Source organism: Passer domesticus, chromosome 10, assembly GCF_036417665.1.
Source record: "Passer domesticus isolate bPasDom1 chromosome 10, bPasDom1.hap1, whole genome shotgun sequence".
NCBI classification, from domain to species: Eukaryota; Metazoa; Chordata; class Aves; order Passeriformes; family Passeridae; genus Passer; species Passer domesticus.
The window spans coordinates 9,727,536-9,751,070 of record NC_087483.1 but is presented as its reverse complement, the minus strand read 5'-3'; the positions used below and the strand labels follow the sequence as shown (position 1 = coordinate 9,751,070).

Here is a 23,535-nt window from a genome sequence, read left to right as displayed (position 1 = left end):
CTTGTATACCATGGAAATGGTGGCACTGGGCCTCCAATGTGGCATGGCTGCACAGTAGCCTTCAGGGCCCTTGTACACCAGGGAAATGCCGGCTCTGGGCTGTCAATGTGGCATGGCCGCACACCGGCCCTCAGGGCCCTTGTACACCAGGGAAATGGCGGCTCTGGGCTGTCAATGTGGTGTGGCCGCACACCGGCCCTCAGGGCCCTTGTACACCAGGGAAATGGCGGCCCCGGGCTGCCAATGTGGCCTGGCCTCCTCCACCTGCCCGCCTCACAGGTCCCCTCAGCCAGCTGGGCACAGCAGGAGCACGTGGACAGTGCCAGGGTGCTGAAGGTGACAGGAGATGGAGTTGGGGATGAGCTTTTGGGTCTGTCTTGGAAACTAACGGGGAAACAGCAGACTTTGAGGGGTGCTTGGAGTGCGTCGTCATGGATCCACCATGGATGCTCAGTCCCAGCCTGAACTTGGGCCTAAGGATGTGCAGCTCTGTGCTCTGGGTGGAATGGAGAAATCATAGATGGGTTTGGAAGGGACGTGAAAGCTCATCTCATTGCACGCCCTGCCATGGGCAGGGGCCTTCCACTAGGATGGGTTCCACCAAGCCCTGTGTGACCTGGCCTTGGACATTTCCAGGGGTGGGGCAGCCACAGCTTCTCTGGGCAGCATTCTGCTGAGGGTACTGCTGTATACGACATGCTACTGAGAGTGCTGCTGCTGCTCTGGGCAACAAACACCGCAGAGAATGTTTGTGTGCTGGCACAGACTACCCACGTGTGCTGGGTGTGGGCGAAGAAGAAGAGATCACAAGTGACCTGACCCCTGATAAGTCACAGCTGTGCTAATTACCAAAGAAGAGCAGCCTTGCCCTTAATGGGTTGCAGCTGTGACTAATAAAGATAAATCTGATAAAAGGGTGGGTTGGGCAGCCAGGGGGAGCCTTAACAAAGAGGGTCTGGGGGAAGAAGGTCTTGAGGACTACAGGAGCCCTGAGGAAGAAGGATTGATCCAGAAACACAAGGGGAGAGGTGCTGCTGTAGAAGATTTGCTGTGAGGTCAGTCTGGGTCTGATGGAGTTAGAGGCTGCTGTTGGAGCCTGCAGTCACAGAGGAGCCAGGTAAAAGCCTGTGGTCGGAGGCAGCAGGGAAATACTTGCATTCATATAGCAGCAGGAATAGCCAGCAGTCAGGGTCTGTCAGAGAAGCCAACAGCAGGAGTTTGCTCTAGTCAGTCAGACTGTAAAGGAAACTAAATTGGGCCCCTTCTCATGTTATTGAATGAGAGTCTGTGTCTTGGCTCATTTCTACCCATAATGAGAAGTCTACTGCAACACTGGGTACCTGCTCAGCACAGGGTGTGGTGTAGGAGGGAAATACAACTGGGTAGAGTGCTTTAAGTATCCCAAACCTTCAGCAAGCTGCACTTCACACACAATGCTGTAATGTTCCTAAATAAATGCTGTCAGATGACCTGGAGGAATGATGAAGTGCCATTAATTATCCAATAGAAGCACCCTCCTAAGCATGCTTAGGTACAAGGCAGAACTAATGCATCATCTGTCTGTGGAAAGGGAGAGAATTAAGAAGCTAAGAACAAAAGGGTAAATCATTATTTAAGCATTCACAGCTAGAACAATGGTTGAGGACAGCTGGTAAGAACCTGTTTCTCCCTTTCAAAGTGAACAAGGAAGAGATGATATTTCTGATTGTTGAGTCTTATTAACAGCACGTAGTAGGTGATCTATTTTGTAATTTGCCACCAGATTGTGGTGTTGGGGTGTAGGCACACGGTTTGTGGTGATTTGGAGTGGGGCTGGGCCCAGTCTCATCCCCAATGAGCTACAGCTGGGAGCAGCAGGTGAGCAGCATTGAAGGTAACGAGACACGTGGCACTGCCCAACCACCAAAGGGAGCAGAGGGCACACAGGGGCAGGGCATCAGCATGAGGGGATAAAAGGCTGGGCTGAAGAGCAAGAAGGGTGCATGCTTGCAGTCTTCTGAAGTGCCATGGCTTTACTCTGTGTGGATTGAGGCTTTCTGAAATTGTGTGGTGATACTCCCTGTGTTGTGGCCATCTCAGTTATGGCATGTGCTGTAACATTGGAGCATTGAGATGAGTACAATTTGTGAACAAAATCTTGATTAACTACTTTTTATTGAAAGCCAGGGAGGCCCAGAAATCCTGCTGCAGTGTTTGTTAGAGGTACAGAGCATCTGTCCATCCTGTGCCTGTCTCGGCTTGTGGGGTGTTCCTTGCGTTGTACAGGAGAATGGCAGAAGGTAAGACATGGATAAGAGGCGTTTGGCCATGCAGAAGTCCCAATTACTGGGATTAAAAAACAGTGTGGCCCTGGCAGAGGGATTCCCAAACCTGTTTTTGTGTGAGCACCATTGTTCTGGACAGAGAAGCATGCTGGGGAGGAAGTGCTCAGCTCTCTCTGAGGAACAGATGGGAAGGCATGTTTGGTAACTCAGTGGATCAAAAGATCCATGCTAGGAAGAAGGTAAAAAGGGTTGGATGGGGTAGGGTTTGAGGGGAGGAGATCTGTTGCCTTTTTTCCCCAAAAGAAACAAAAGTTTTTCACCCACTACCAGACATGGAGAGTCCTGAGCCAAGGGATGATAACCTGAAAGTGAAAGCTGAGGGTTTTTTTTCTTTCCCCCCAATCTTGTCTAGATAATCCCTCCGGTCATCTCCAGGATTTTTTCCATCCTGTCCTATCTAGCTGTGCCTGTAGTGCATGGAACTGCAGTTAAATGTCTGTGTCAATGTGTTTTGTTGCTTGAACATTATGCAAAGCAGTAACTTGCTGCATAAGGTTTAGAGGGCCTGTGTTTCTGCTCTGTTTGAGGTAGAATTCTCAGATGCACGAGCGCTGTGCTACTCTACTGGCTCTACCTAAATGTGGCTGAGGGATTAAATGTCTTAACAGTTCTTGTGGAATCTGATCCAGCTGAACTGCAGTCCACTCCTGCCCAAATTCATGCAGCAACAACAGCAAAACTTGTCATTTTAGGGCATCCTTGCAGTTTTAGGGATTATTTATTCTTGTTTCTAAGCACAGTTGTGTTTGAACAGGGCTAGCTAGAAGACCTGTGAAGGAGACCTCTGAAGAACCTTAGTTGAAATGTTTTCATGCTGTTTAAAAGCCCTTGAAGAAAAAAAACGAGCTTTCTTAGGCTTGTCTCAATTTTTAAATTCCTTCTACCTGACAGAGCCATATGGGAAAGGGTAGAACATGTGACATCCATCAGTGCTGATCTTCTATGACTGGTTGTCCCTAGAGAGAAAGATTTTCCTTCATGATGGGTCTGTTCAGCCAGGACAGAAGCCTGCTGGCAGCCAGTGGGAGAGTAAGACCTTGGAGCTGTGGGCAAATGGTTTTTTCCCTGCTCTGGAACCTGCATTTAGGAGCTGTTTGCAGCTTTGCTCTTGGAAAGGCTGCTGCACAACAGAATGGCTTGACATACTCTTGAGAGCCAGGATTCTGCACAGAGAGTTCAGATAAATAAGATGTGAATTCTTAGGAGTGTGTACAGCAGGGATTGATTGAGAGTGGGAACTTGGAGAGCATAACCATGGAAACAAGTGCAAGGCAGTGAGCTTTGAGCAGCTCCCTGCTCTGAGCACTCCTGTGTAAGGTGGGGGCTTCATGCTCAGGTTCTGCTCTGTGTCCCCCCTCTGTGCCATGCCTCCCTTTCTGGAGCAAGGCTACATCCTGCTGTGCTGGATTGTAAACCTAACTAATGAATAAAGGAGTACTCAAGCAGAATCCTGTGATCTGGAGCCATGGCAGACTCCTCCTGCCTGCAGTGAGAGAGGAAATGGGTACACAGTGTCATGGGTATCTTCTGTGACTGACCAGCTGGCACGGGCTTGGGAGTTCTTAAATTGTTGGGAGTACTGCAGAGCTTTCTTCACTCTTCCCTTACCTGCTTTCTGAAAACAGTGACTTTTTGCAGTAGTGTTGATCTTTTTACAGGCAGACCGACCTGTGTTTCTGTGCCAGCCCAAGATGCCAGTGTAGCCTAGGGAACAGAGCACAGGTGAATTTTCAGGACACTTTGCTGTTGTTCTTCTGTAATGGCCTCTCTGAAGAATCTGCTTGTTTCCTCTCTACCCCCACTGTAAGTGAAGGTAGGGGCTGATTTGCAGGACTTTGCCTTTGTAGCATCCACTGTAGTGTAAGTATTTAGGTGTGGTCAAATGCTCGCTGTAAATCTGAGAGCCTCTGCTGCCAGCAGAAATTCAGTGTAGAGAGAAATAAAATCTTCCAGAGAGTGAAATTTCTTCTTCTCTTACACATGCAATTCATTTTACTCACAGAGACACAGATTACTTCAGCTTGGTGTGCCCATTGTCTCCAAAACAAGGTGAGAACAAAACTTGTCTCTAGCAGCTGTCAAACTTAAACTACCTTTGCCACCTTCTGGGTTTAGTGCTGGTCATGGCCTGTCTGGATTTGAGATCTGCGTCTTCATGCCTGCAGCTCTTGTGACAGAGCCAGCTGTTGACAATGTTTCCTTTGCTCTCTGATTTGTTTTGCATCAGAACTTAAATCCCTTTGTTTGTACAGAGGTTTAATGTGTTTTTTGTGGCTGGGTGTAGTTGGAGAGTAACATGCTGCACTCAGATGGCAAGCTTGACTAGAACTGCAATGTGCAGTTCTATTTTCAGTTACTACAAAGTAATCATAAACAAAATTCCAAGTGGTGATTTAGTTTCCTCTCAGTGCTGGGCTGTGTGACCTCCACTTGCTAATGGCTTATGACAGGGCAAGGCACTGGTTATGCACAAAGAGAGTAAGCAAAGTAATCCTGAACTCCAAAGCTATTTGTTTCCTCAAGAGTCTTCATATAAGCAACAGATTCTCACTTGTTTTTCTGTGAAAACTGTTTGGGATGAACTTGCATTGCTCTTTCATTTTATTAATTATTTGTTGTAGTATACGGTCTTATTATATTCTTAGGCAGAGAAGGAGAGCTCATCTAACAGCCTGAGAAATATTTCCAGCAAACCTGACTCAAACAAGTGCTTGTATTAGTCAAATCAGTTTGGTGTCTAATTGGAGACACCAGTAATCTGCTTTGGCACTTCCCATCCTCTCCACCTCTGCCTCAGCTCTTCTGTGTAAGAAAATTCTGTGGAATAACCACCCCAAAGTTCCTCTGCTCCCACCACCTGTTGGATTAGGCCCTTTTCTGACCTGAAGATGGGGCAACTGAGGGGGATTTAAAAACTTTTATTCTATTTTCAGTCTCATGTGAAAGGTGAGACAATACAGGTGTTATAATTCATGCCATCACAATTAGAGGCAAACTATTTCCTAATTATTGTACACTATAAGTGTTTCTTGGCCTATCAGCATTAGCCACACCATGCTGTAAATGCCTTAAAGCTAATAATCTAAAATTACCCCTCTGGGGGTAATTGCAGTGGGTCTCACTGCAATGCATCTTTCATAGTTCTAGTTCTCCAAAGTTTCTAGTCTTATTTGTAAGGCCACCCTTTGAAGCTTCCATTTCTCTCTTAACAATGTCTGTCCTATTCCATGGCATTTCTAAGTTGGCGTTTCTAAGTCAGCGTTTCTTACCTCAAAGTTTGCATACAGATGCACGCTGTGTGAGCTTTCTGTCAGGCTTTGGGAATTCTCTACGAACCCATTTCCCGCAGCCGCCAATCTGCGCTCTCAGGGAGGGTTGGTGACTTGCTTCCCTTCTGTGCCCATTTGGGAAGGAAGAAGGGAGGGGGCTGGAGGGAGGGGGTCTCTCTCCCGACCCGGGGATGCTCCGGGATCCCCTCTCCCCGGCGGGGTCCCCACCTTTGCGGGACAGCCCTGTTGCTGCGGGACGCTGGCCGGGCGGCGCCTCGCCCGGCACCGCCCGCTCCGGGCCCGGGAGCTGGCCACAGAGGGAGGTGCTGAAGGCACGGAGGAAGCTGAAGGACGCGGACATCTTCGCTCCCCCTAATTTCCTCCCTGCCTCCTGCAGCCATCTTGCGGGGCTGAGGGAGGGGGCGGGCTGCGGGAATGGGGGGGAGAGGGTGAAGAGTTGCGGGAGCCGGAGGAGGCAGCCGCGGGAGATCCCGGCCGCTGCCGAGGCTGCAGCAGCCCGCGTCGGCACCATGGTGAAAAGGAAGAGCTCCGAGGGCCAGGAGCAGGAGAGCGGCCGCGGCATCCCTCTGCCCATCCAGACCTTCCTGTGGAGGCAGACCAGGTGAGAGCGGGGCGCTCGGGATGCGGCTGCAACAGGGCAAGTGGGGAGGGCGTGCGGGCAGGATGCAGTCTTGATGCAGTTATTGCTGCAGCTGCAATGTGAAGCCGTGAGGGGGGAAAAAAAAACCCAGAAAACCAAACCAACCCCCCCTCCAACAAAACCAAATAAACAACCCTATTTTTTTTACTCAATATAGAGCAATATGTGTGTATCTGGTGTGGGAGGAGGTCTCAAGGCAGCTTAACCTAGTGGCAGTCCCAGCAGCTTCTTGCTTTGACTTTAAACCATCCGTGTCTGCTTCTCTGTGCACCTTTCCCTTCCTCCTGTCCCGTGCTCCCCTCCATCCCCTTCCCCCCTCTTTTAGGAGAACTCGTGGAGCCCTTGTAGCAGAGGCAGCATCCGTCAGTGCCGCACCAGACCTGCAGCTGTGCCTCTCTCTGAATTTGCAGCCCTCCTGGAAGTGTAATCCGTGCTGTGAGAGGCAAACAGATTTGTCAAAGTCTCCCCTCATTTCACAGGGCTGCAGAGTGAGGCACTGGAGATGTGTGAGGGGCGAGCTGAATGTTTGGCTGGTGCTTTGAGTCCTGCCAGCCTCCTGTCCTAGCAGGATTCCAAATTGAAAACATTGTAGGGGCCTTGGGGGAGGTTGGAAGATTTGAAGGTTGTGGCTCTAATTTAAGGCCTCAGTCGCAAAATCCCCTTATTGCACAGCCAGTGTCCTTCAAAATAAAATTAAAAAAAACCTGCAATAAGGTGACCTGATTATTTTTTTTTTTTAATATTTACTCTGATCTCGTTCTGGAGGAGAATGGTAGAGAGTGAGTGTTCTGTACATACAGCATACAGGCCTGCACTTCACCATGAGCCTTCCACATCAGCAGCTGTGCAGAAAAAAAATATTTAACACAGAGCTGACAAGTTGATCTCTGGCTTAAAATAGAGGCAAGGCAAAGTTCAGTAATATTTAACAAATTTTAAACAGGATGTGTTAAAAATCTTTCACTGAGGTAAAATGGCTGAAAATTGTATGATGGAAGATTTTATCCCTGGGAATGTGTGGGCTGGATTAAATACCCCTTGACATATTGGGATGGGCACTTTTTCTTCTGGAAAAGATAACAGCCTTTATCAGATGTCATCAACAGGTACCTGAACATAGTTTTGGCTTCTGTCTTCCTTTACTGTGAGTTTCTCAGCCTTTTGACAGTGTTCTGACATGAGAAGAATCCTAAAAATAACTGAGAAAAATACATGTTGACGTACTGGGTCTCTAATGCTGCTTCTCCTTTCTTTCAGTGCATTTTTAAGACCTAAACTGGGCAAACAATATGAAGCTTCCTGTGTGGTATGTACATGTGTCTCTTTTTCAATGCTTGTTAGTAACTAGCTTTTCGTGCAATCAGTCTGACCATAGTGGCTGATCAGCAACCTTCTCAGCTTGCACCAGAACTGGGTTTATTCCATTCAGCTTCATTTTGTACTTCTGTCACATGAAGGATTTGAAATTGTTCCCATATAGAGAATCTGCATGTCATGTCCATCTTTAGACGAAACAAAAATAATTTATTTGGATATTAGGAGTAAGTAATTCATTAGTAAAGCTGTATTAATGAAATAAATAATGACATAGACTAACTGAGCCATGGCAGTCTGGGTCAAACCTTGCAGTTCATCCTGTGTAGATGTGCTTTTTGCATGAGACTGATGTAGTTTCCATTTGTGATTGCCAAAGGTATTTCAAGCTTATAATATGGAAAATCTAAACAATATTAGCAACCTTTGAATGATACTTTTACCATTGTGCAACATGGGAAACACTTCTACTGAAAATTAGAGGGAGCATATCTTATTGAGGTTGTTAAGGAGAGGCTGTTATGCAGATACAAATAACTCTCATTTCTCAATGTACTTCAAATAAAACTTCAAGTTACTGCCAAAAATGAGGAAAAGGGGAAGGCATGAAGCAATTTGAAATAAGATGGGCATCTAGAGAACTTCAGAATTTCTTGAATGGTTGCTGGTCTTTGGATTACTTAAAGCACATTAGTCAGTTGCAGCCAAACTTGACGGAGTGGAAAAATTTGGTCTGGACACGTATCTTAAGAGTTTAAAGTTCTTAGGTCGCTCTGCAGCAATTTTCTGACTTCCTTCTCACAAGGCATTATGCTGGAGAAGCTTTATCTGTTGCTGAGTCATTTTCTTCTAAGAAATCCATAAATTTTTCAGAGTTTTTGCTAGATACCAGATAGAGATAGAGGAGTGCTGGCTTAGTGTGTTGGTGAGTAAAATGTTCAATTCCAGCATATGCAGCAGTGATGACTGGTTTTAATGCCCACTGACAGTATCTGGAAAATGGAGCTTGTTGTTTAATGTCCTTTACCAGGAGCCATGCCTTGGATCACCTCAAACCTGGGGCTGTGGCTTCTTCTGTGGGCTCATACCTGTTATTATTGGGTAGAGGGGCAGAGCTCCCTTCTCTGTGATGTGCCTCTCTGCCTGTGACTCCCTTTGCTTCCTGCTGTGCTGTTGGAATCAGGTCCCTGAGGATAATTCCAAAGCACCTTTCTTCTGGGGGCACACACTGGAATTCACAAAGTGTAAAAAACCAACTACACCCAAAAAACCCCCTGAACTGCTACACAACATAAATCACATGCTTCAGCCAAAAGAAAGGGAGCTCTGAAATCAGGCATTTCATAAAGATCCAATAAATTTCTACCTCTTGGATGGGGAACTTGATTTTTCTCCAGTTCTTAACATAATCATTAAATTATGGTAGAAAATTTTCAAAGGTGGAATTTAGTTTTGATGGATTTGTGGGTTACAGGTTGAACTGACATTTGCTGCCTTCTGCTTCGTCCATTTCCTCTGCCTGCTGGTGTGCCCACACCAACACATTCTGTATTAGCCAGTGGGGCAGCAGAGTGCTGCATGCTTGGGTGAGACAGGGTTTCTGGAACTTGACAGGTACTTGTCTTCTGAACCCTCCTGCTCACTATCTAACACCCCTGTATTGACTAGTGTGCCTAAAAGTCCTGTGCACCTGTTACATGACCTATCCTTTGGTCATTCTCTAGCCAGGATTGCTGTAGGCATGTCTATAGGCTGACGCTTAAATTCTTCTGCTCTGGTTTTGCACTGGTCATGGAAGAACTCAAATGTTTTCTGGAGGATCCTGAAAATTCCAAGTTTCCTTCTTTTCTGTTTTGGTTTTTTCCCCTTGTTTTTGAAAATGTAATTGCATGTTTTGTTATTATGGATAATAAAAGTATAGCTGTGGAACAAAGTTCAGAAAGAGACCATGTTTGTTTTATCCAGCTAATGGACATGGTTGCAGAAAACTGAATTTCTGTGAGTAAACTGTTTGGCATCTGTGTTTCACTACTTGTGAATGTTTATACTGTTGCTGTGTTTAGTAAACAGTGGAACCTTACCATCCCTTGTGCTATGAGCTCCTAGGTCCCTAGATCTTTCCAGGAACCCTTCCTTGCTCAGTGGACACCTGCCCAGACTGGCAGTACTTTCTGCCTGCACCTCAAGCTCTTTCCAATCAGCCTGAAGTGATTTAGCAGTGGTCTCAGCTTTCCTCCATGATGCAGGCTGAGCTTTGGAAGGACAGGGCATTAAGGTCCCCCTCAAGAACACAAGGAGAGTTCAAGAAGCATTAACCATTTCTTTGTGCTTCTGCCACGGTCCTCCTGTACCTGCACTGGGCAAAACAGTGGGCAGTCCTGTAGGGATACTCCCAGGCACTCCTGAGAGGATCTAGCATGGAGTGCCCAGGGGCACTGACCAACCACCACAGGGAGCAGAGGGCACACAGGGGCAGGGCATCAGCGTGAGGGGATAAAAGGCTGGGCTGAAGAACAAGAAGGGCACATATCTGCAGCCTTCTGAAGTGACATGGTGTTACCGTGTATGAGCTGAAGCTTTCTGAAATTGTGTGGTGGTGCTCTGTGTGTTGTGGGTGTCTCAGCTGTGACATGTGCTGTGACAGGAACAGATAGCCTGAAGATGCCTAGACAAGAGGTACAGGACAGAGCAGGCAGTGACCCACAGGCTGATCCTGGTCACAAGGTATTTGGCAGTGCCTTTGGCTCTTGGTGGAGATGAAGGTAAAAGGAGAACAGCAGCAGTGGGAAGGCAGCCAGGCAAGGCTGGCCACCATTCCCTGTGAAAACAGCTGTCACCACCAGGCTAAAAGGAAAAATGCTTGTGTAAGTGGTCCTGAGGGAGCTGAACACACACACAGCCCTGCTGAAAGGGACTGTTTCTCCAGCCAAGGCACCAACTTCCCTCGCTGTCCCCTTGGCAGATGTTCTTTATCTGCCTTTGGTGTGGGGTGTGTTGCAGGCTTGAACAAGCCTGCTGTAAGTAGTAGTTGTTTTCTTAGCCAAGCTGCAGCCCTGAGGCTGTGGCCCTAGACATACCCAGAGCATGACAGTGTCTGTCTTCTGACTCACAGGGAGCTTTTTCAGACATTCTTATTCAGCCTTCTTATTTGAGCATGGAGCTCCTCTCAGCTGTAGCAGCAGTTGCTTAGTTCATGCAGGGTAGAAATTAAGTCTTCTGCCCCTGTAGCAGGTCCTGAAAGAGAAGAGCCATAGCACACACTGAAAAGGAGGGTCAGGAGCAACACAGGACCTTGCATCTTGAGTGTCTGGTGTAGAAAAAAGCTGCACCTTTATGGAGGACTTGGCCAAACTCCACAGGAAAGCTTGTCCTTGTCCTGCAGTTCAACAAAGAACTGCGTGTTCCTGTTGGACATTCAGTGCTTTCCTTACAGCAGCTTTTGTGTTTGCATTTTTCTGGCAACATATGGTACTTCTGTCTCAGATGCTTCTGATCAGATAAGCTATTCCAGAAGCTAATCTTTCATTGTAGTACAGAAATATTTAACTTTCCTCTCAGGCCTGGAAAGAACAGAAGAATCTGGTGGCTAACCACATAGGGAAATCTTCACAAGGGCTCAGCAGCCCAAAATGTTGTGATAAATACAAGCCTAATCTAAGCATAAAATTGCAAACTCCTTAGCTGGTTTTTGAGTTTGAAGCATGCAGACAGTGGCTCAGAGCTTGCAGAGGGCAATTGGTGGGCAACTTTCTACCTGATGCTGTTGAAGTGCCTGGGAATGAGGCCTTGACTAGAAAGCTAGGGAGCAACGAGGTGTCTTCTGTCGCACTTCAGAATGGGGATGGTGTTCCCAGTGTTTGGGGGTTTTTTTTGTGTTTTTTTTTGTTTTGTTTTGTTTGTTTGTTTTTTTCTTTTTTTTGTTTCTGTGGTTTTTGTTTGTTTTGGTTTGGTTTGGTTTGGGTTTTTTTCCTCCCTTTGCCCTGCAAACTGAACAGCTTTGTCAACTCTAGTAAAGTGTGAGCTTATGGTTTGGCTTCTGTGCTGGAGGTGAGATCACTCAATTCAGTAAGCCTCAATAAGGTCAGTATGGTGCTTGGCAGGCCTTTCAGGGAGCTAATCCAGCTCACTAACGTGGGCAGGAACTGCTTACCTCTGTACTGACCTTCCTTTGGGCTTGTGTAGAGGCTTGGCTTGGTTGAATGAAGGATTCAGTGAGGCCCAGAGCTAATGGGAGAGTGGAAATAGGAGTGTTTGGCTGAGCAATGAGTAAGGAGTGGTCCCTGTCCTCTTTTGATAAAAATAAGTACAACCTCATATTTTTCACTGTCTCTTTCAAACTTTGTGGTATTTATAACTATGCATCTCTTGTTCTTCTGGGGATGCTTTGCTGCTTCCTTTTGTTATATAATAATCCATTTACTGGGATATTTACTCTAACCCTCTGTCTTTATACTAATACACTCTCTGCCCTCTGTGAATCCTGACTGGACCAGAATCAGGCCTTACAATGGGTACTTTTCTCCATGTCCTGTCTGGGCTTCCAAAGCATTGGTATCCCTTCATTTTGCCCCCATTCCTGAACTGATAGGAATGAATGGCAGGAGACTCTTCCTTTCACATGCTGTGGGCCCTAGCAGATCATTGTGAGTTGAAGCATCCCTTCCCTGGAAGACAGGTTATCCATTCCTGGTGCTAAGAAACACATGTGGCTGGTAGCATGATCCATGGCACATTATTTTTGACTAATCCTCAGAAAGCCAGTGTTTTTTCCATGTATTACAGCAAATGCCCTCCAATTTCAGCCATTTTTGGTCCACAAAGAAAACTGTATTTTGTTTTCTGGCTGCATCCTGGTGTTTCAAGTAGGTGGGCAGTGTGACCTTCTGCACACTGGTATTTGTTGGCAGCTCTGGTGGTTATTGTCAGCATTCCAGGTTCAGTCTGTTGGCATAGTCCTCTCCAATGGACAGATGTGTTTCTGTGCCTGAGCAGGACTGGGTGCTGTCAAACTGCACCCAGCCTCCTGGTAGAGGAGCTCATGTCTGCCCACACCAGCAAACAGGGCCACAAACTGAGAGAACCAATGTGCCCAGCTGCTGGCACAGGCAGGAGGGTGCCTGTTGCCACAGATAACATGCCGTGCTTGGGAGTGGTTGCTCCTTCAGGAGTGCATGTTTTGACATGCTTGTTTTGCTCTTCTTCTTTGTAACTGAGTCTGTTCTTATTACCACCCCCTCAATTTTACAGGGAAAAAAAATTGATGAGACTAGTATTGCAGGATAAGCTCTGTGAATCTGGAGTGAGGGCCTTTAAAGCATCTTTTGGGCAACAGTTTGCCCAGAGCTTGATGAAATTGGTGAGATAGCAAAGAGGTAGCCGTGAGGTTAAGCTGGTTTATGGAAAGGACATGCATTGCCATTATCTTTGCTGTAGGTACTTCAGTGGAGGAATACAACTGCACTTGTGACCTGTAATGAGATCTTTGTACCTGATCACAGCAACAATTTATTGAAACGGTTGGAGCAGCTAACAATAAGGAGCTTCCTTAGGGATTTCAGTGGTAGATAGCCTTATTTTGTGTTGATTGAGGTGGAAATAATGAACTTGCTGCAGCCATCAGCTCTCTAAGTGTTCACAAAACCATTACATCATAGCTCGACAAAAAAAATTTTGTACCCTGATTATTTTTTGTGACAGGGTGTGAAAACATTTCCTAAGGCCCATATACCTTTAGTGGTTTGCCCTTTGTGTTACAGTAGACTGAAAGAGCATGTGTATTTAAGAATATCCAGCACTCAGCTCCACAAATACAGGCTTTCCTAGCTCCTGTGACTTGTAACAGGATTACTGGCATGCCCAGCACAACTGTTAAGTCAGGATTACTGGATTTACCCAGTACAGCTGCAAGTCTGGCTTGATGTCAGCACTTATTAATATACAGGTGATACTTCAGTTCTTTTATATTGCAGAAAATATATTGTGTGGTCCATTCATTTCTTAGTCAAGTATGTCCTTGTGTCTGGTGAGCTTTAGTTATAGTCTGCATTTTTCAGGACAAATACAAAATTTGCTTCAGTTATGCAATTGGAGATTTTTAAAAGAGGATGTTCATGTACTGGGAAGAATGTGCAAAAATAAAAAGTCTTTTTTTTCTTTGTTGTTACTTTTAGTCTTTTGAAAGAGTTTTAGTGGAAAACAAGCTGCATGGCCTTTCTCCAGCTCTCTCTGAAGCCATCCAGAGCATTTCTCGCTGGGAGCTTGTGCAGGCTGCTCTCCCTCACGTGCTGCACTGCACTGCAACGCTGCTCTCCAACCGGAACAAGCTAGGTCAGTGCTCCTGTGAGCTTGTCTTCCATTATTACAGCTATCAGTTAAAATGTCACAGATTCCTCAGGGTGCCAGCAGTTTCCAAATCCTCCGAATCCCAGTTGGTTTCTTCTGGGGTTCGCCTTTCTTGATGATTGTCTTTCTCATTTTTGGGAGGGTAACCTGTGAAATCTTCCCCGGTGAAGTTAGTGGTCTGCTGAGCTAGAGTCAGAGTAGTTCAATAACATTTTGCTAGTTATTTCCCAACAATAACAGAACTTATTTTAGCACCCAGCAGGCATGGATTCCTTGAAAGAATATGTATTTCTTTCAAGGTGTGCTGCAGTGGTCAGTTGCAGCAGGTACTTTTAATATCTTCACTTTTGGGGGGGTTTTCTTCCTATTTTTCTTTTTATTTAGACCATGCATGTGACTCTCAGCAGGTAGCCAATCAGTCAGTAGAGGCAGATCCCAATCCAGCTTGTTGTACTGATTTCAGGAGTGATTTCAGCAGGAATTTGCTTCCTGAGACAAGGGAACATTAACAAGACACAGCTTGAGCACCTTGCAGTGCTCACTGACATTTTGTCTTATTCAACAAAGTCAAACAGACAAGACTGTTGAGTTAGTTCCTTTTGGGACCACTCTGTGTCCATGCCCTGCAGCTGACATTGCAGAGACTGAACTCCAAATGCTGGGAAATAAATGGAGGCTTCTGATTTAGGAGGTCTCAAATATAATGAGACAGAATGCTGGTGCTTTTCATTATATAATTTCAATTTTAAATGGTTATCTGGGACTTGGATGTCCAGCCTCCAGTGCAGCTCTAACAGTACCATTAATGGAAACCCTGTGAGATAATGTGATGCATTTTTCCTTACAGGACATCAGGATAAGCTTGGGGTAGCTGAAACAAAGCTGCTTCACACTCTTCACTGGATGCTGCTGGAGGCTCCTCAGGACTGCAGCAATGACCGCTTTGGAGGAGACAGAGGCTCCAGCTGGGGAGGGAGCAGCAGTGCCTTTATCCACCAGGCTGAAAACCAAGGGTCTCCAGGGCATCCCCGGCCCAGTGCTGCGACTGATGAGGAGGAGAATAACAGGAGGAAGTTCTTCCAGAATTCCATGGCCACAGTAGAGCTGTTTGTGTTCCTCTTTGCTCCCCTGGTCCACAGAATTAGAGTAAGTGGCACACTGATGGGGTTCTTGTGTGGAGACAGCTCTGAGCAGGAAAGGGATGATTCTACCTTTGTGGTGGTTATTTAATTCAGCTCACAATGCACACTGGGGTACTGCTGGAAATATTTTACCAAGCTGGCAGAATACTGCTGTCATTGGGAAGAAATTCTTCCAGTGCCATGAACAGTCATCACAGCATCAGGCAGGCACAAAGGCAAAAAAATACAAAGTAAGCCATTCTTAGCCTTTGGGAATGGCCAAGATCTGTGGCCCCTGTGAAATCTCTGGGATCCTGAAAATTGCAGGAAGGATTGTGAGCTTTAATTTGCTCCAGTGATTCTTAACCATTGCTCAGAAAAGCCTTTCTGAATTTTCAGGGATTCCACCGTGGGGCTGCCACTGGGGTTTGTTGTTGTCATTACTAATCATCCTGATACTAATTAGCAGGATAGTGGCAAAAGTAATGGAGCATTCCTTTGTTCTGAGGTGTGAAGCAGGCTGCAGGCCTCCTGTCTGCTGGGATTCCTCTGTTAATTTTATCCTGAGTGCATCAGCTTTGCAGAGTGATGTGATAAAAAGACATTTTCTTCATGCTATGACTCTTGCCTCTGGGAGGCTGCCATTTAGCCTTTGGTTCCAGCTAGGCCTTGAGAAAGAGTAGGTCCTTGAAAAAAGGACTTTAAAGCCATGAAGTGATGGGGCTATCTGTTCTAATCCTGCCTTCTGTGCTGAAACAGTAGGAAGGAACAGGAGATAAAGGATAATCTTTAAAGTGGGTAAAAGCAAGTCTGGAGAACTAGATTCTTCCTCTATTTCTGCTACTGATTTTCTGTAAAGCAGTATTTAATTTATTTAGCCCAAAAGTTTTCATACTTGTTTACTAGTTGTCTGTAGGCTACTGGGACAGGACAGGAGGAAATACTGAATTCTTCCCTGCACTACACACAAAAATGCAGGCTGCTGTTTGAATAAATGGAATGAAACTGGGAGTAGACCTTGGCTATTGGAGATTGGACTTCCAAACTTTTATGTTAATCTTTCTGGTGTGTTGTTTTCAAGATGGGGTTAATAACAGTACCTCAAGTTTACCTTGAAAGTCTGAGATCTCTGGAATACTGTGGTGATCAACATGGAAAATCCAATTAAAGCATGCACATTTCTGTCATCAAAATGAAGTGCAGGAAAGGAGTTAAATGAGGCATGTAAGTGGTTCACTAAGTGAGCAGTGTCCTCTCTGTGTCTTCTAAGTCTCAGGGGAAGAACACTACCTGATAGCCAGAGTAATGCATGGGCTCAAGGAAGATGACACATGGTTGCATAGACAGACCTAAACTGTTGAATTCCTGACTCTGGGAGGATTTTTGTCTGCATCAAAATGTTTTTAGATCAGGCTTTGGGGGCTGCATGTATTCTTTAACTGTGGGTAGAAGCGTTGGCATGTCACCACAGGCTGGCAGTGCCAAGTGAAAATGCAGTGTCACTGCTAGCAGCTCTGAAAGCTTTGCAAGTTGCTATTAGTAGAAACAGTAATTAAAACCAAGCTTGTGAGTTGATTATGATGAGAGAGCACTAACAGAGGGTGGGGAATAGAAGGGCTGGGGAGCTGCAAGGAGTGGGTACCATTCCTGTAGGGCACGAGGGCACACGGGCAAAAAAAGGTCATCTTCAAGTGCTCAAAATGTGGTAAACAAAATCTTAATTACCACAGCATAGCCTGTCACGTGCCACGTTGTAAAGGTGCGGTATGTGTGGTTCCTACGGGCGAATGGGTTTGTGAGGTATGCCAACGTGGGTTCACCACCAAGATTGGCCTGGGCCAACACAAGAGATTACAACATCCTCTTGTGCGAAATTTGGAGCGGATTGAGGCTTCCCACCCCAAAGTGTCACCATTGAGGGGGGCCCACAAAAAGGTATGGACTGAAGGGGAGGAGGCTCTCCTTGTACAATTGGCGGAAATGTACGCCGGTAAGCGTAATATCAACCAACTTATTGCGGAGCATATTCCATCTAAAACGGCCAAGCAGATCAGTGATAAGAGGCGCCTTCTGGGGAAAGGTCCCTCGGTTAAACATCAGAAAGAACCGGAAGGTGGGAGTAGAGTTGTACATCAAACTCGGTCTGCTAAAGGGCCGAAAGAGGGACAGTTGAAGCTCCACTATCAAGATGCTATCAGGATGGGCCTATCGGCTGGCAGATTCGCCAGGTATAAGGAAGCCTTTGATAAAGTATTAAAGGGGCAAAATCCACAGGAGGTGGTGAATGAAGTTTTTGCTGAGTTTCAAAGTAGCCTGGATGTTCAGGGCCCTAAAAGATCAAACAGGGGATGGAGATCTCAGAAGGGCCATGGTCGAGATGCATCCAAAATAACAACTAATTGGATGCGTAAGAGGGCGATTAGAAGGGGAAAATTCCTCCGTTTCCAGATGTTGTATGAGTTACATAGAAGGCGTCTTGCACGTATTATTCTGGACAGCTCGGACACTTTGCTGTGCCAATTACCATCGAGTGTTGTCCACGAACACTTTAAGATACGATGGGATACGTCTGGAGAGTTTGGTGGCCTGGTAGACTTCCCTCCGCATGCGGAGGCAGATAACACCGTGTTTAAGGGCCTTATCACTGAAAAAGAGATTGAAAAGAACGTGACTGAGATGTCCAAGTCCTCCGCTCCTGGGCCAGATGGGATTAGCTTGGGTCATCTTATGAAAAAAGACCCAGGGTTTTCCCAGTTAAGTGAGATCTTTAACCTCTGGCTCCTCGCTGGCACAATCCCAGACGCGCTGCGGGACTGCCGCACAGTTTTGATACCCAAGTCGTCCGAATCGGAGAGGCTTGGTGATATCAATAACTGGAGGCCTATCACCATTGGATCTGTGGTGATTAGGCTGTTTTCCAGGATCGCTAATGCGAGACTGTGCAAGGCATGTCCTATTAATCCCCGTCAAAGGGGTTTCATCTGCGCGTCAGGGTGTGCTGAAAACCTCAAGTTATTACAACTTGTGGTAAAGTACGCGAAAAGGGAGCACAAACATCTGGGGGTGGTGTTTGTGGACATCGCCAAGGCATTTGACACCGTTAACCACCAGCATGTAATTGAAGGTCTTGTGCAGAGAGGGGTTGATCCGCATATCGTTAAGGTGGTAAGGGAAATGTACGAAAATATTAAAACGTGCATCTCCCTTGGAAGAGAAAAAACTGATCCTATTTACATTCGCTCCGGTGTTAAGCAAGGTGATCCAATGTCACCTCTGCTGTTCAATCTCGCGATAGATCCCCTTCTATGTAAACTCGAAAGTGAAGGCGAAGGTTTCCATCATGGCGAATTAAAAATTACAGCCATGGCCTTTGCTGATGATCTGGTACTGCTGAGTGATTCCTGGGAAGGCATGGATCGTAACATCAAAATTTTGGAGTCCTTTTGTGATCTTACTGGCCTCCGGACTCAGGGAAATAAATGTCATGGCTTTTATATCAAGCCCACTCGGGACTCATATACGATCAATGATTGTCCCCCATGGGAAATCAAGGGTTCCCCCCTGAGGATGATCGACCCAGGATCCTCAGAGAAATATCTTGGTACATGGATCGACCCCTGGACGGGCTTTGCAGACTCAGGTTTGACGGAGAAACTTACAGATTGGTTACATCGGATCAGAAGCTCACCCCTCAAACCCCTTCAGAAAGTCGAGATACTCAGAACCTATACCATCCAGAGGCTGGTATACTTGGCTGATCATACCGAGGTTAACATGGGCCTTCTGGAAATCCTTGACCTGCTGATTCGTAAAGCGGTTAAGGAATGGCTACATCTTCCACTGAGCACATGCGATGCGATCTTGTACTCGAGTTTTAAAGATGGAGGTCTGGGTCTCATGAGGTTAGCGGCGCTCATTCCAAGTATTCAAGCGAGAAGACTGCATAGATTGGCACAGTCTTCTGATGTGGCTCTTTTGGATTTCCTCAAAGGCGAACATCTGGAATTGTTGTTTGAAAGACTATGGATAAGAGCTGGCGGGAGAAAAGAGTCCATCCTGCAAATCTGGGAGCCCATACCAGGGTCAGAAGGTGGTGGTGATGAAAGCCGATCAGAATGGGAGGTTCCCGCTCCTAAGATCCGCTATCCCAAACCATGTAATTGGCGGAAGATTGAGTTTCAAAAATGGATACAACTGGTTGCCCAGGGCCATGGTATTGAAAATTTTGAGAACGATAACATCAGTAATGCCTGGATTAGGCATTACAGAGGCATACCTCATCGGAAACTCATTACTGCCCTACAAGTAAGAGCTAACGTCTACCCAACAAGAGAGGTCTTGGCGAGGGGTAGGCGGGAGAATGTCGTTCAATCGTGTCGGCATTGTGGAGCCAGGTTCGAAACTGTTGCCCACATTGTCGGGACTTGTCCAATCATGCAGAATGCCAGGATTAAAAGACACAATAACATCTGTGAAATTCTTAGCAAGGAAGCTAAGAAGGCGGATTGGACGGTCTTTCAGGAACCACACCTGCAGGATGAAGTGAATGAATTGTTTAAACCTGACTTGATATTCGTAAGAGACTCTAAAGCGATTGTTGTGGACGTGACAGTTCGCTATGAGCACAGCAATACTTCATTGAGGGAGGCCGCCGCAGAAAAGGCGAAGAAATATCAGCGTCTTCATCAGCAAATTCAACATTTAACAAATGCGGTGGACATTAAATATGTAGGCTTCCCCATGGGGGCCCGTGGAAAGTGGTACTCTAAGAACGCTGAGCTGCTTTCAGCCCTTGGTCTCTCCAAAACGAGGCTGGAGAGGACCGCTAGGGCCCTGGCATCCCAGGTTCTGTTTGCCTCAGTAGATATAGTACATATTTTTGCAAGCAAAGCCAGATCGACTGTACCCCTGTAGAATTAATAAAGACTTGGGCCCCTCCCCCTGGCTGGATCGCTGGACAGTGGAATCGGTTTTGGGTGGGAGGGGTTCATCCTTCATAACCGTGTCGTAAGGCCCATATTTGGGCTTTAAATTCTAATTTGGTCCTTTAGGTGGATGGGCCACCTTACTTAACCCGGAAAAGAGACATATATAATTTATATGTGTTTATTAAATAGCTGTGTCTGCATCATCCATTCCAGCTGCCAAGGCATCTGGGGCTGTCTCAATAGGAGAGTGCTGTGCACTTGTAATGATACCCCCAAAACTGCTGTTACCAGGTTTGCTTGCCACATGGGGGGAGCTGGGGCTGTACTGACATCTGTGCCTCCTAATGTAGATGTGACATTAGGTAAGTGCACAGCTGCCCCTTGATCCTGCTAAGGTTTACTTGGGTACTAATCTATATGATTTCAGCTGCCTGCCTATGTAAAACAGGGTTAGCACAGGTGGAAGTGGTGCCAGTGTCTCTGTGTATTGACAGAGTTCAGATGCTAACAATGCTGATGACAAAGACAGTAATGTTTACCACTACTTCATAGTGATCTTTACATGTTTCCTCAAATTCTAAGTAACGCTTTAATATTTAGTGTTCTTTTGGGAAGAAGTTCAAGTCTTAGAGTATGAATCCTAAAGCTGAGCTTGAATACTAAACATAAAGTTATGTATAATTTAAAAATAATTGAATGGTCTTTTCTATTACAGCTTAATGTCCAGGAAAAAACAGGGTTCATTGACTAGAACAGAAATTTCATTTGTAAAAAGCCTTTGTATATTTTTGGACTGAAATTTCCCTGTGGTTTTTTTACTAGCCATAGTTGTCATGTGTAGAGCCTGCTGAATACTGTCAGTAGGCCTTGAGTTAGCATGTATTGACTGGACAACTGCACATGGTATCCCTTATTTCCTGTAAGAAATGACAGGCTTTGCAGAGTGGAAACAACATTTGTGTTTTTCTCTTTAGGAGTCTGACCTGACGTTCCGGTTGGCTAGTGGCCTTGTTATTTGGCAGCCAATGTGGGAACATAGGCAGCCTGAAGTTTCTGCCTTCAATGCTCTTGTAAAACCCATCAGGAACATCGTTACAGGTCTGTGACTTTGCTGTGGTGGTGGAGCTCCTGACACCTGGGAAATTTTTGTCTTTGTTTGCCTGATGCTGCCCTTGCATTCTGTACCTGAAGGAATATGTTGATCCCGCAGGAATTAGTCAAACCTTAGAGTAGTTTAAGGCAATTGACATTTGCATAATAATTAAACAGGAGATGGGAGAACCATCACAAGTAGGAAATTAATAACTTTTCAGTAGTTATCATTTCTCTCAGCCTTATATAATTTCTGTTAGCCTTATCTTCCTTAGTTGCTAAGAAGGGCAAAGACAGTATCTCACAGCAGCCTGATGTGAGTGAAGAAATCTTTCCCAAACTGGCACTGGGCAAAAATGAACAGTGAAGAGCACACAGGTGGTTCTGCTATCTAAAATTTGATTTCCAGCATGTTATGAAATTAGGAAAGGTAGTTTCAAGAGAGTCCAATGAAGACCTAGGTTGTAAATTCATTTTTGGATACTGGAAGGGGTTGCTTTTCCTTTCTGCTTCAGCCATAGTGAGATTGGAGTTGGGTGTTTAGGCTTCCAAGGCTTTGGCATCCAAGTCTTTTTGTCTGGCCTAGTCCTAAAAAATATTTTTACTGTTAAGTTTTAGACAATAGTTTTTTAAGAATTCCTGCAGGGTGGTGAATTGGAAGTGAGCAGGGTATACTGCAGTAGCATTGCTTTAAATTCTCATAAACATGGAACTGTAGTGAGAATGTAATTCACTGTATTAGGTTTTTCTGGTAACAGGTCATTTTGGATGTCATATTTTGTTCTGAAGACTCAGTGTCCCTACTGGGCAAGTCCAGAATTAAAAAGATTCAGGTGTTCCAAATGATTTAAAACAGTCTTTTACATCTTGCTCTTTGTCCCCTGCTTCAACTTCTAGAATTAAAATAGGGTATTTCAGCCCAAGGGAAATTAGTCCTAAATTTTCTTTGACTATTGGATTTTTTCATGGGTTTATGTGTAGTCAGAAAATCCCTAAAAATAGTTTCAGAAGTGAAGTCTGGAAGGAAAATGCTCTGTTGTGTTTTGAACATTTTTTCAGCAGGACAAATACTATTGGAATGAGGTCTCTTATGTCTAGGAAGATGCTGCTATCTTAGCATTTTCTCAAATGGGAAACAAGAGTCAAATTTACTTAAATTTTCCTTCAAACAACAAATAAAAAAAAACTAATGGAGAAGCTTTGCAGTATTTGTTTTGCAGTCAGTCTGATTCACAGTCATATCTGCGCAGCTTTCAACAGGATTTCAAGACTTGTCATCCTAGTCTGTGTGATACCCTTGGTCTGCTGCAGTCTTACAGATCAAACTTTGTGACATCCATGTATTTCCTGTGCTGTGCTGAAGGCATTTGGCAAATTGGAAATCACTATTACTCTGAGTGATGTAACCTAGAAAAGGACCTGAATATATGTACAAATAGGATGAAGATCTCCAAAATAAAAGGCACTACTCTGAACAGCAAAACACAGTTGATGGTGAATGGATTTAGGATGAAATTTATATTCAAATTTAATTTTAAAAATAGATTTTTTCAGCAGACAGTGTTGTTGACAACACAATAGAAAGAATTGAAAAAACTAACGCAATCCCATTTTCTTTTTATGGCTGTGACTAGTGCCTAGGAAGCTTGAAGGAGATAGATGAATGGTTTTGTTTTCTGTTTATCCTTTTATTATAATACTTCATAATAGGTATATTATAGTGCAAGAGGCATTTCCTGAAATGTCCTGCTTTGACTTCTTTCCTCAGCCAAGAGAAGTTCTCCCACCAATAATCAGAGTGTGACTTGTGAATCCCCTAATCTGGACAGTGGACGTACTGAGGTAAATTCTGTGCTAAGCTTTGGCAAGCTTGAATAAGGTGCTGAAGGAGGGGGGGAGAATAAATATTGCAAGAGCATTTATAGTTACCAGCCTAAAGTATTTAATCACCAGAAATTACAGGTATTCACAGCTAAGGCTCCCAACCTTGTTTGCAGTGGAACCAAAGCATGTGGGGTATATCTGTCTGGGTCTCCTTGGCTTTATCCTGTCTTATAGGATGGGAGCCTGATCTCGTGTATGGCAGGAGGCTGGAGCTTGATTTTAAAGTTCCTTCCATCCCAAATAATTCTCCTGGGCAAGAGAGCTGTACAACGTATTATACCCTTTTCCTGTACAATGCCTTGTATTGAGAAGCCCCAGGCTTGGTCAGTTTTTTCCATGGTATTATGGTGCAAGTAACTGTTATGTCTAAGCTCAAATTGCAGTTATACAACTAACATGGGAGAGATAAATATGTTTATGTACCTATTTTCTTTTTGACAACTGTCCAAAGGGACTGCAGGTGGTCTGTGAGACAACGCAGCCAGATCCTGTACCTCCAAAGGCTTCTGGTTCAGCATGCCATCCTGGAAATTCCTTGGAGGGAAGTGTATCCTCCCAGACCTCCCAGGAGAAAAGTTCTGCACATCCCAGGTATACAGA

The 23,535-nt window shown here is 45.2% G+C and overlaps 1 protein-coding gene across 13 annotated transcripts in view; it reads left to right on the top strand.

The window, feature by feature from the left end:
* Positions 1–5,791: 5,791 nt before the first annotated feature.
* The window catches only part of UNC80 (unc-80 homolog, NALCN channel complex subunit), a 129,751-nt gene continuing 112,007 nt past the window's right edge, over positions 5,792–23,535 (top strand). For 6 of the 13 annotated variants that reach the window (XM_064433654.1, XM_064433645.1, XM_064433643.1 and 3 more), the window contains exons 1-7: positions 5,793–6,215; positions 7,512–7,560; positions 13,739–13,895; positions 14,758–15,056; positions 20,934–21,057; positions 22,820–22,893; positions 23,387–23,526. In XM_064433654.1, the coding sequence (XP_064289724.1) occupies positions 6,124–6,215; positions 7,512–7,560; positions 13,739–13,895; positions 14,758–15,056; positions 20,934–21,057; positions 22,820–22,893; positions 23,387–23,526 (935 nt within the window). In that variant the 5' untranslated portion in view covers positions 5,793–6,123. Of the gene's footprint in view, positions 6,216–7,511; positions 7,561–13,738; positions 13,896–14,757; positions 15,057–20,933; positions 21,058–22,819; positions 22,894–23,386; positions 23,527–23,535 lie in introns of all 13 variants that reach the window. The other 7 variants (XM_064433651.1, XM_064433649.1, XM_064433653.1 and 4 more) reach the window with 2 other exon arrangements.